General features: G+C 48.0%; 1 protein-coding gene across 3 annotated transcripts in view; it reads left to right on the top strand.

Moving 5' to 3' along the window:
• Window positions 1-12,773, top strand: part of COLGALT2 (collagen beta(1-O)galactosyltransferase 2) — a 47,025-nt gene that overhangs the window by 23,390 nt on the left and 10,862 nt on the right. For 2 of the 3 annotated variants that reach the window (XM_041420718.1, XM_041420719.1), the window contains exons 2-5: window positions 6,432-6,542; window positions 8,098-8,215; window positions 9,364-9,498; window positions 12,037-12,241. In XM_041420718.1, the coding sequence (XP_041276652.1) occupies window positions 6,432-6,542; window positions 8,098-8,215; window positions 9,364-9,498; window positions 12,037-12,241 (569 nt within the window). The remainder of the gene's footprint in view (window positions 1-6,431; window positions 6,543-8,097; window positions 8,216-9,363; window positions 9,499-12,036; window positions 12,242-12,773) is intronic. The other variant, XM_041420720.1, reaches the window with a different exon arrangement.

The following is a 12,773-nucleotide window of genomic DNA, read 5'->3' as shown; positions in this document are numbered from 1 at the left end:
GCTTGGTTAGTTGCTTTTTTGAGATGATCCTGGGCAGGAGAGTACAGAGTAGTTGACAGTAACTCCATTTAAAATCATACAATTGACTAATCAAATGGTTTGGGTTGGAAGGGACCTTAAAGCTCATCTTGTCCCACCCCCTGCCATGGGCAGAGACACCTTCCACTAGACCAGGCTGGTCCAAGCCCTGTCCAGCCTAGCCTTGGATACTTCCAGGGACTTAATCCGTGGTAAAAACAGACATTTTCACAGCTGGAATTAATTCTCTCTTACTGCTCTGCAGAAGTGTTTTGCTTCTGTCTTGTTTTGAGGTTTTTTCCTTCCTCTTTAGGATCCATCCCTTCTCTTCCAGTCTCTTCTAGTGCACTGTTTCCTAGTCAAGGTAATTCATCCCTGGCTCCCAGTGGAAACTGCCACTTCGGGGGGGGGGTTATATTTTGACTTGGTTTTCCAAGCCTGGCAGCTTTCAGACAAAAAGAGCAGGGAGAAATGACTCGTCTGTTACTTTATTTACCGCTTGTTTTGGGAAAACTAAATCCAAATTTATGTTTGACTCATATTAGGGCTCTGTGGCTGGACTCTGCTTTTTCAGTTATTTTTGGCCGGGCTGATCTCACACCCAGCATGAGCAGAGCAGCCTGGGTGACAGGAGCTCAGCTTCACTCAGACCAGGAGCTCTTGGGGCAGCCTCAAGGGACTGAAAGCCAAAGGCTTTTATGCAGGATCTAAATTCAGATGTTAAAACTGCCATCCTGTGCTCTGTTCGTTGTGTATAATTTGTGTTATGGTAAAAGACATGGGGCTGCAGGAGTAAATTATTAATAGTGGCTGGGGCTGCATGAAAGGGTGTGGATTTTTCCAGTGTTCTGGGGTCTGAAATCCCTGGAATCTCCCTAGAGCACTAGGGGAACCCCTGTTTAGTGCCTGTTGCTGCTGGCTGGGCTCAGGAGGTGCTCAGGTGTGGTAATCACGTATCCTCTGAACAAAGAGAGACATAGCTCTCCCAGGATTTTCCTGGGAAGCTGTGAAAAAGCTCAGAGAAAGAATTAAAACAATTATTATCTCAATCTCTTCACCTGGCAGGCAGTCTTTGTTTGTCAGAGATGTTTACAAGAAGGAGTTGTCTCTTCTTGACCAGTAGGTGAGAAAAGATTCCTAAAGGGCAGTCAGGTCTTAGGTCCACCATTGTTTCTGTAAGAACGGTGGATTTTTAATAATAAAGTGTTTTTCATGCCTCCTGATAATGGAGTCTCTGTGTCACCTTTGTCCCTGATACCCCATCAGTGATTCTCAGGAAGATGCTGAGTCCTGCTCCGCGGGCTAAGCTTTGTCCTGGAGTATTTGAGCACCTCTGTTAACCTCCAAGTTGTGGAACAGAGCATGCAGAAATGTGCTTTTTCCACCCCTTTGGTGTGAGCTGTAAGCTCTCTCTGAATGGTTTATTGCTGCTCAGTTCTCAGGAAAATGGCCAAGGGGAGATGCTGGTGTTTTGTCCCCAGTTTCTGTTTTACAGTAGTTAGGGATGATCTACTAACAGGCTTCCCATTGACTTTGGGCTTTGCTTTGGAGGAGACCCTGTGGGTTTAGGGCAGGTGGTCGTCCTATGGCTCTTGCTTCAGTGGGACTCAATATTGGACCACATCCCATAGCAAGCCTCGTGGCTGAATTGAAGCCCTGGCTGCAGGCAGAGAGGAACCAAGGGACACAGTTTAAATGGATATCCCTGGAATTTGGTTGCGTTTGCAACTTAGTTCTGCAAGCAGCAGGAGCTCTGGAAAGCCAAGTGCATCCTTCTCCTGTGAACCATTTTCAGTGCAACCCCAGCCTCAGCAGCCTCCTGACCACTGTCATCCTTTGTGTGTTCTCAGCAGAGTGATGGGAAGGGCCCACTGGAACCTGGGTGTGCAGATGTGGCTCTCACAGCCATAAAGGGTGAACCCAATACCCTCCTCGAGCACAGCAGTCTTCAAAACACTGACAGAAAGGGAAAGAGAAAAGGAGCCTTCTTACAGCTTTTGTTTTTGAAAGCTGGCTGCCTCCAGCCAGTCCTGACTCAGCTCTGCACTGCCTAAAAGTGAAGCACTGACCCCTTTTTGAAGCTGTCCTTCCCAGCCTGTTTGCTGAAGGGAGAAGGTGTAAATGTTAAATTCAGTAGGAAAATTACTGCAGGGCCCTGGCTGTGGGGTTTGCCTCAGCTTGTGTCTCAGCACAAGCCCATACTCTTGACAAGCCAGCAGCACACAGGATGCATTTTGTCCTCTAGTATTTTTCCTATACAGACGGTGAAGGTGAAAATTTTCTCCTCTGACCCAGTGCATGAGGTAAATGAATTAAATAGCTTGGAAGAACAGGCCAGAGTGTGAAGAAGTGAAAAAGGGGGATTGCTATTTTTAATTCCCGTTTTGGGAAGGAAGAGAGGAGAGCAACCATCAAAACCTGAATTAACTCCCCCTCACAAACATAATTTGAGGAGACATTATCAAGCTAAAAATATGAGCAGTTTGTAAAAGGAGCTGCTTTCTGCATGTGCTGCTACTCACATTACTTAATTAAAACAGGAGGTGCTTAACATCGTGCTTTGATTTTCCACTGTGCGTGATCCATGAGTTTTTTTGGGAGGGGGTACTTTGCTGAGCATGAACAATGAGGGCTTGTGTCCATGGCACAACTCCTGGTTAAAGCCAAAGTCAATATTGAAGTGGTTGTAGTTCTGTCGACATAAGCCCCTATACGAACATTCTCACTCAGACTTTTCAAAAATGTAACTTCTGTTTACTGGAAATGGATTTAAATCTGAGAGGAGAAAGCTGCTGTGTTATTGGAATAGAGGTGTCCATCTGGAGGTATGTTCTGATCTATTTATTAAACTTTCTTTTCTGAAAAGACTGGGAGGAATTAGAATTTTTTTCCTCTCTTTTTTCCTGGTTATGTTGCACAGGCTTTAGGTTGTAAATCCTGTAGGGGACCTTTTTTCTTTAATTAAATCCTAGATGTTTGTAATCAGCTCTTGAAAATGGTGTTGCTGATCCACTCAAAAAACTGGATTTGAGCCTGGTCGCAGCTCAGCAATATTGCTGATAGACTCCCACACAGATAATGGTGCTGTGCTCACCAGCTTGCTTTCAGAAAATACATCCAAAAACCCAGGCACTGCCTTAATCTAAGGGCCATGTGGACAAGCCGTGCTCCTGGTGAGCTGGGTGGAGCTGGGTTACAGTGATCCACTCTCTTCACCCTGTCAACTGCAGATCATGGACCAGTAAGGATAAGAGGATGGAGTAAAAACACTTTTCCAGCACAGGCAAGTGGGCAGAGCTGATAGCATCTCTTGTGTGACGTGTTCTCACCAGTGAACTGAAGTCTTAGCTGTGTACTTGGCTTCTTGAAATGCTACAGAGGGCTACAGAAGTGTTTATAATGTGGGGTGTCCTGATGTTCCTCTCAGGGCTTGAGGAGCTCTTGCTCCCAGTGAGAAAGTCCTGCTCATATTTTAATTACCTTGTTTTTCTTGAGCAGGGGTTGTCATTTAAAAAAAAAAAATTAAAAAAAAAAAAGAGGGAAAAATAAAGTATGTGCTTGTTTTTCCACACAGAGCTGTTGGAAACACCAGAGCTGCTATTTTTTTCTGGGAGGAAAGGTGAACTGGTTCAGATACTACAAAAGGAGTCAGTGCTGATGCTGTTTGATCTTAAATTAATTATTCTGCAACTAATAGTGATGATTGCTTTTGTAATGGCTTGGGTTGTTTGGGGTTTTGGGGGGTTGGTTTGGTTTGGGTCTTTTTTGTTGGGTTTTTTAAGCTCAAAGCTGGAAGAACAAAGGTTTGCCAAACTGCTAGTCATAGGGTGTGTTTCATCCAGGGTGGAACAGACTTTATTGCCTTTGAGGACTTCTGGGCTTAGAAATGCTGCAGGGTGGATAGTCCTGGAGAGAGCTGTCCCTCCTTTGTGCCAGAGCCTTGGCTGATGCGTGCCTTTGAGAGGTCTGCTGGGATGTGGATTTACCTTCCATGTATCACCATGGCAGCCTGGGCACTGAAGTCGTAGAATGATGGAGTGGTTTGGGTTGGAAAATGCCATTTTCTTCCAGCAGATTCCTTGTGGGTAGATCTAGAGATCCCTTCCGCTCCCATTCGCTCATCTTGCTTCTAGCTGGAGGATGTTGGCTGGTGGTATCATCCAGGGTGAATTTCGTCAAGGGCCTGCTGCCCTACCAGGAGCAGGATGGAGTGCTCCAGGTGTGATGGGAGGAGCATCCTTCATCCCCCTTGTTGTGCTTAGGGAGGCAGAGGTCTTCCTCTAATTCTGCCAATCACTGTCATTCAACTTCAGGGTTTCTTCTGCTGGTCAGAGATTTGGGCTTTGTGAAGCAACTCTGGTAATCACGGTAATCCTTTTCTCTGAGGCTGGATGACTCTACATTTTCATGTTATCACAGAAATCTGTGTGTTGTTTGAGAGCTCTGGGTTTTTATTGCACAGCCCTGAAAACTGCTCCCCATGTAAAACATTTTGGGCTTGTGTGTGCACAGAGTTGAATGGAGAAGGATCTCCTGGCTGAGATGGGAGCAGCCAACATGAAACTGAGATTAGTGTGACATGTATGCATCTGGAGCTTCCCCTTTCCCTGCCCAGACTGCAGCAAATCCCTTCATGTGTCCCCACTGATACTGTGAGGTTGGAAGGACTGGGATGAGGTGAGAAAGAATGGGAAGAGGCTTGCTGAGGGAAAGAGGCCCACGGACCTGACTCTGTGAGAGCTGTGTGCTTACTTTAAAGTGTCTCCATGGTCCTTAAGGCTGGTCTGGACCTGGAAAAGAGGATGTTGTGGGATGAGCTGCAGCATTCCCCAGGGTGGCCACCATCCTCTTGGCCTTGTTTGGGTGATGCCCAGTTGCATTGTGGCCCCAGTGACACCTTCCTGGTGCCACTGCAGCTCCAGTGAACATGAAGCCATTTCTCTGGTATTTTAGGAATTCTGGAGCTGTTTGCTGACTGTGCAGCTGGAACGTGGGAGGAAAGAAGAGTGAGACCTGTGAAACGCCTTGGTGGCTGTGGGAGCCCAAGGAAGTGTGTGAGAATGGGCTCCAGGGGATGAGCTTCATCCATAAAACACTTGGAGCAAGTTGGACTTGCACCAAGTCAGCAGTGAGACTGTTTCAGTCCAGTCTGAACATCATTGCAAACTAGATCTACAGTGCAGCATGAGCCAGGTCTTGGACTAAAGCAAACCCTGGAGCCATGACTGAGCCCAGCCTTGCTCTGTCACAGGAGAGCAGTTCATGACACAGGAACCAGCCTCTAACACTTGCTGAACTTTCACTATTTATTGTTTCAGCAGAGATTAATAAATATTCCACAAATAAGCCTCCTGGCCTTAAGTGATTGTGATGTTCTGACTATAAATAAACTGAAAATCCAAGTTCTTGGTTCTTTTTTACTTTAAAGCAGGCTAGACCCCATGGGAATGGTATGTTCCTGTTGTACAAACTGAAAAGGGTTCATGTCCTGGTTTTCATCTGTAGGGTCATATGGTGGCTTGGAGTGGAGGTATTTTCCTGAAATAGCTTTGGAGTAGCTGTAGGGTTTGGGATGTAGCTCCTTCCTGCATGTCCTCCCCTGGCTACAGGGAGCTCTGGCTTTCAGCAAGGTGGAGGGTGTTCTGGGAAGTGCCTTTAGGTCTCTGGAGCTGGAGGATGAGACAAGAAATGTATAGCAGTTGAGGAGAGCTTCCAGCAGCCTCCCTCAGTGATGTTTCACACTGCTTTACTGTCTGCACCAAACCTTGTGGGACTGTTTATACTCCCAGAGGAATATGCAGGGATTATAGATTCCCAGTGGAGCTTGCTGAGCTGTGCACTGCCATGGGACTGTGCTTTCCTGCCCGTTCCAGCTAGGAAAAATGAGCAGCCCTTTCTTGCAGTGGCAGGAGTGTGTGGTGGGGTGTGACACAGCCCCGTGCTGGGGGTGCAAAGCCCTGGTCCCAGGGGAGGCAGCTGGGGAGGAGCAGCTGGGATGGGACTTGGCTCACTCATCCTGTGACCTGAAGCCTTGAGCATCCCAGGCAGAGAGCAGTGTGGGAGCATTTCCATGGGATTGCTGTCAGGGATGGGAATCTGTGCCTCCTGCTCCAGTCCGTTCAGCTCAACCCTGAGGGAAAAAACCCATTCTTCAGCCAGCACTGTGTCCCTGCCCTCCACTAAGGGCACGTTTGAGTCATTTGTTTCAGTTATTAAATGGTTCTTTTGTCAGTCCACAGGCTGTGTGCCCTTCCCCTTTCCACAGTGGTGGTACTCAGCTGCCAGCTGGGGTTAAACCTCGACTGCATTCCCTGTGTTTTTTGGTGGCTGGACTGGACAGAGGGCTCCGTGGTAAAGCAGGGTTTAGGCAGAGTCACAAACCTCCTGCTAAGGTGCTTCCTTTGCTTTGCCAGGGCAGCCACTGACCACAACATTGACAACACCACAGCAATCCTCAGGGAGTGGCTGAAGAATGTGCAGCACCTGTACCACGATGTGGAGTGGAGACCCATGGAGGAGCCCCGGTGAGTACCTGGGAGGGCTCTTGGCTGCACAGCCCAAATTCCCGAGGTTTTCTCTTTCCAAACCAGGAGTTGGTACTAAATGTCCAAGTGTTAAAATGTGGATTATTTGCTTTCTGCAGTCTGTCCCATTAAAATTGTTTTCTTAGGGAAAAAGGTGAGGTAAGGTATCTAGAAAGGTTCTGACTAGTGAAGCACCTCATGCAAAATGTTGTGGAAGAAACTATTTTCCATTCAGTTATTTAGCATCTATAGCTGCTCTCTTTACACGGTAAACAAATTACATCAAGAGCTACAGGGAATTAAAATTATCATTCTTTAATTGCAAGGAAGCAAAGAAATTACACTCCATTCCATAGTATCTATGAAAGCTCAGACACATGAAATATTCAGTAAGTGCTGAGCCAGAGAACTCGATGTAATTCCAGATATTGTGCCTTTACGTGATTTGCAGGACCATTGCTTTGAAATATGATGTGTTGGGTTTTTATTACTTTAATTTTTATTTATTTTTAAGATCAGCTGTTCCTGGGTTTGCTCTGTTTTCAGTTTCTTCCATCAAGGAAAATTACATCAGTTTCCCCTTCCTTTATGCTTGCTTTTATATTCGAGTTCCTCACTGCAGTGATGGAGAGTTTGTGGTACAAACCCCCAGGGAGTGCTGGTTTTATTGACATTTTTAATCCTTTCACTTGAGTTGAGTTTCCTTCATCCTGCCAAACTTTGCTTAAGTTCTGCAAAAAAGCTTTTGAAATTCTTAGCTCCTTCCCTGACTTAGGCTGGCACTGTTTCCAAGTCCTGGATTTTTATTCCTCGTTGGGATCTGCCCCGGGGTTCCCTTCCATCTTTGTTAAAAAGCCATTGCTTTTGGAGCTGGAGGCAGAGCCATGCGTGTGACTGTGCTGCCGTGCTGGGGCTTGTGAGATTTAGGGGCTGCTCCCGGGATGTGTTAGCAGTTCCCAGTAGTGGCCCGAGCCTGGGGGAGGCCAGGCTGCCTTCACCTTCACATGCCAGCCCTGCTGGTTCTGCTGGGCCGAGGGGGGCTGGGTTTGCAGCCATTTGTACCCCAGGGTCAGGGAGCTGCAGGTGGGCTTGGAGGGTCCCCTGTCTGCTGCTGCACAGCTCCTGCGCTGCGTGGTGTCGTCAGAAAGCTGGCACTGCTGGTTCCCTGGTGCCTCCTGTGCTCATGCCAGCACAGAACTTGGAATTATTCTCCCTCAAAACCTCTCCTGGGTTGCCTGAGGTGACTAATGCTGTTTTGCTTTCATAATGAAGGCAGCAATGGAACTCTTCTTTCATTTTATTCTCCCTCAAAACCTCTCCTGGGTTGCCTGAGGTGACTCTAATGCTGTTTTGCTTTTGTAATGAAGGCAGCAATAGAACTGGCAGGAGTTTCTTCTTCCCTTCTTCTTCTTCCCTTCTTCTTCCCTTCTTCTTTCTTTTTTCCTTTTTTTCCTTTCTTTTTTTTCTTTTTCTTTTTTTTCCCTATTTTTTCTTTTCTTTTTCAGTGTAATGAAGCCCAGACATGCATTACAGTCACTTTTTATTTCTTTTCTAGGTCTTACCCAGAAGAAGTTGGGCCAAAGCACTGGCCGAGCTCTCGATTCACTCACGTGATGAAGCTGCGGCAGGCTGCCCTGCGCACTGCCCGGGAGAAGTGGTCAGACTATATCCTGGTAACTACGAGGTTTGATTTACTACAAAAGCTTTCCAGGTGCTCACTTGGGTACAGGGGGCTGTCAAAAAGTTTGCTTTCCAACTAAAGACAAGTTGCGATGTCCTGGATCATTTCTTGGTCTGGTGAGCAAGAGATTTGGCGGTGAGGGAGGTGAGTCCTGGCTAAGCTTGGAGCTTTCTCCAGAGGCATCAGGATTGAATGCAGTCCTGGTCGTGGGAGGTACCCCAGACTGAGCCCCCACCTGGTGAAAAGTAAGGGAAATATTTGTGCAGAGCACTTGTGGGAAGATGCTGCCTTTGGTCACTGTGAGGGGGGTGTTCCCAAAGCCTCCAAGCAAGGTGAGGTGTGAGGGCAGTTGAGCAGTTGTTCTTGATGCTGATGATGTTCTTGTTTCATCCTGAATTTCCAGTGATGTTATTTTCCCTGGTGCCTGTGCTGGCATGAGGCTGTATGGAGCCAGGGAAGCTCTCTGCCCATCTCATTGCAGTGCCCAGGAGCAGCTGTCCCAGCTTTCCCTGTGACAGCCCTGTGCCCTAGGGAGTCAAACCCACCAGCTCACTGCTTCTAGGGTGGTTTTTTGCTGACCTCATGGTATCTTAAAACTGTTAAGGCTGGAGAAGGCCTGAAACTGAGTCCAGTTGTTGACATGCCATGTTCAGCATTAAGCCACATTCCCAGGTGCCAGATGCACACATTTTTCAACACTTCATGGGATGGTGACTCCACCCCTGCCCTGGACAGCCTATTTCAATGCCTGGCCATTCTTTTAGAAGGAATTTTTCCTTATAGCCAATCTGAACTTCCCATGGTGCAGAGTGTGATCCCCCCCGGCTGTCCCCTCCTGTCAGGGAGTTGTGCAGAGCCACAAGGCCCCCCTGGGCCTCCTTTTCTCCAGGCTGAGCCCCTTTCCCAGCTCTCTCAGCTGCTCCTGGTGCTCCAGCCCCTTCCCCAGCTCTATTCCCTTCCCTGGACATGCTCCAGACCCTCGTTTTGAGGAGCCAGAGGTGCCCCAGCAGTGGCAGCACAGGGGACAGGCACTGCCCTGGGCCTGTGGCCACGCCAGGGCTGCCTCATTCCCAAGAAAGTGTTAAGGGAATCATATTGTTTCATCTGTCAACAGGTATTTTTTATCTCTTCCTTCTCTAGTTTATTGATGCAGACAATTTACTGACCAACCCAGAGACCCTGAACCTGCTGATAGCAGAAAACAAGACCCTGGTGGCGCCGATGCTCGAGTCCCGCTCCCTCTACTCCAACTTCTGGTGTGGCATCACTCCCCAGGCAGGTGACCTCGTGAAGGGTGCTGGGGGCTGTGTGCCTGGAGTCGTCCAGGGGCTCCTGCCCCTGTCTCTGGAGCAGCAGGCATCCTTCCTGTTCTCAGGAGAGATGTTCTCTTCCTTTCCCATCTGCTGCTGTAGCCTTCTTCTGAGCAGAAGCTGCTGTAGCTCTGAGGTGGTGTTAACATGTGGTATGATCCCACACAATCCATACTGACAAACACATCAGAAATTTTTTAAGGTGGTTCCATGTTTCTGTAATGGCCTTAAAACCCTTGGTGCATAATTTTAGGCCAGGTTTGTTTTTTTTTAATAGTGATGCTAATCCAAGAGGAATTTGCTTTTCTTTCCACAGATCTTCATTGTGTCTAAATTATCTTTTGAAGTGGGGTGACATCCTTTGCCTTGTAGGGAGTGTGTGTGCTGAAGGGTGCATGTAACAGGTGCTGAGCCTAAAAATTAGACTTTCATGTTACCTTTTCAATGTTCCCTTCTCATGTTACTTCTGATCCACATAACAACTGCATTGGGTCAGAGCACAGGCTCATCTGCAGATGTCTAGGGAATTGTATAAGGATAGGGCAAAAAGGTATTACTTCCCCAAAATACTTTTCTTTCCTCTGGCAATCCCCTTCTGGGTTTTTGAGAATTTAAAGTGCCCAGTGATTTTTTTTTTATTCTACAGAAATCCCTGTCTGAATCTCTTTTTTGGGCACCCACATCATCTTCTGGCAAGGAGTTCCACAGTTCAGACTGAGTGATTGGATAAAAAAATAGCAGGAAAAGGTCCTGAACTTTCCAAATTCTTGGGAAGTAAATAGAGAGATAAGAAAAGGGGTGTGACGTGGTGTGTTTGCTTGTTTCACCTGTGTTTGTTTGCTTTGTTTGGAAATGGAGATATAAACTTCATAGCAAAGGTATTGATTGTGCTTTAATTTAAGGCTAAGTCCTGAGTCAGCCAGGTTTTCCACTGGGGTACCTCAGCCCTGCCTCCCAGGCTGGAGTGGATCCCTGCCCATGTGCACCAGCCCCAGCCCTGCCTCTCCAGCAGGAAGTTTCCACCACTGCCAGCACTAACCGAGAAAAGGGGAGAGGAAAACCAGCAAAGGCATCTTGCAAAATTTGGTTTAAAAAAAATTAAAATCCTGCTGGAGTGAAGAGGAAAGCTCTCCCTTTATTTTTGCTTTTCTCTTGTTTCTGCATATGGTTCCCAGGGCTTCATGTGCTCAGCTTTGCTCTCCCAGGGGGCCTGGGGAGGGAATCACAGCTGGAGCACATCCTGAAACACAGCCTCCCCCAGCATGGAGCCACAGTGAGCCAAGCCCTGCTCCAGACAGGCTGGCATTCATCTGTCACAGGACAAAACTGGGGAGAGGCAGCAGTGGGGGCGAGTTGGAGCCCTCCCTGCCTACACGTGGTTTATGGACAGCCCCAAAAACCTGGGGTGAGCCACTGGAGGAGGAAAGATGAGTGTCCAGCATCTTCACTTGTGGGCATTCTCAGGTGTCTGTTAAAGGGTGGGTGAGTTAACCCTTCCTTTGGTGGGAATGCCAGTCACATCTCTTCCCACCTGCTCCTTCCTGTGGCAGTCAGGATGGCTGTGTTTGGGATGTCCCATCCTCACAGTATGGTCACAGTGTACCTGAAAGGCACAGGGAGATGGCACATCCATAACCAGGCACGTTGCACCACACCATGGCCCCACCTGGCAGAGCAGTTCTGCTGGCTTTTGCTCAGCCAGTGCCTGAATGCTGATGGAAAATAGAGCGTAAATGGAGCTTTAACTTCTTTTAGTGGCTCATTGTTTCTGTAAAGCCCAGAATCTGCTCTGGATTCGACCATCCAGATGTCAATTTGATGCTGTAGGGTTTTCTTCCTGGAGGAATTCAGTGTATTCATTTCCACATGAGCCACACACTGTGGGTGTTGCACCCAGAGTGCTGCAAGTCTGGCAGAGCTCCTGGCTACAGGGAATTACCCAGGAGCTGACTGAAGTGCCTCCCTAGGCAGAGTCAGGAGTGAGTATCAAACCTGCTTGCCCCAGCAGGGATTCTTTGCACTACTGATGGAGGCCTTCACTGCAGTGACAACAAATGATTTGTTTTAAAGTCATGGATATAATTAATTTGCAGATACTACTCTCTGAGATACTAAATGGACTTTGTGCCTGTTGAATGTGGAGGATGTCATGGATGCTCCGCAGCTTCCAGGATCAGGCTGGAGAGTCTAAATGCAAAAAGGGTTTTGAAAAACCAGGAGAAAATAATCTGAGATTTGAAGCTCCATTGCAGGGGAGTTTTGTGGTGGAAATGTTGGGCTCTTCAAGAGCTCCTGTAACATAGGGAGAAGGTCAGTCTTTAACTTTTGGGATGAAGACTGTTTCTAAATACTTGACTGAGCCATTTCCAAATGAAAGACACAAAAAGCTGAGAGTTGAGCCCTGGTGAACCTCTGCTGGAGAGCTCAGGGCGTGAGGCTTTGCTGAGGAACAGCTTTGAAACAGGAATCTCTTGTGACAACAGCCCCCTCTTTGTGGTTTCAGGGCTACTACAAGAGGACCTTGGAGTATCCCCTGATTCGGGAATGGAAGAGGATGGGCTGTTTTGCTGTCCCCATGGTCCATTCCACGTTCCTCATTGACCTGAGGAAGGAGGCCTCTGCCAAGCTGGCCTTCTACCCCCCACACCAGGACTACACCTGGAGCTTCGATGATATCATGGTCTTTGCCTTCTCCAGTCGCCAGGCAGGTGTGTCCAGGGCCTCTGCTGGGGAGGGCTCGCTCCTGGAGGCACACAGACCTCCACTGCAGCTTCACAGCCCAAAAGTCCTGGGTGGGCTTCCATGGGGAGTTCAGACCCTGTTCCCTTTCCATGGGGAGTTCAGACCCTGTTCCCTTTCCTCTCTGGGATCTGGTCAGGGGTAAACAGCAGCAAGTGACTGAAAAGGCAGTTTTGGGTTGCTGCTTGTTTCAAAGGGTGTGGAGGCTGTTCTTGGGGTGGGGCAATATTTCAGAGACAAAATCCCAACCCAGGGTGGGATTCCACCCTGGGTTGGTTTCACAGCAGGTGAAGACAGGGGGGTGCTGGGAGAGGGGAAGGTGGTCTGGGGGTGAGGTATCTAAAGTTCCAAAAGATCCACAAGGAAAAGGGTGAGGACAAAAGACTCTTCTTAAACCACAGAATCCTAGAATAGTTCAGGTTAGGAGGGACCTTACAGCTCATCTCATTCCATACCCTGCCTTGGGCACAGACACCTTCCACTAGACCAGGTTGCTCCAAG

The sequence above is a fragment of the Onychostruthus taczanowskii genome, unplaced genomic scaffold (genome assembly GCF_017590055.1).
Source record: "Onychostruthus taczanowskii isolate IOZ18803 unplaced genomic scaffold, ASM1759005v1 scaffold65, whole genome shotgun sequence".
Classification (NCBI taxonomy): domain Eukaryota; kingdom Metazoa; phylum Chordata; class Aves; order Passeriformes; family Passeridae; genus Onychostruthus; species Onychostruthus taczanowskii.
Note: the sequence above shows the minus strand (reverse complement) of the source record. Positions and strands in the feature narration are given on the sequence as shown.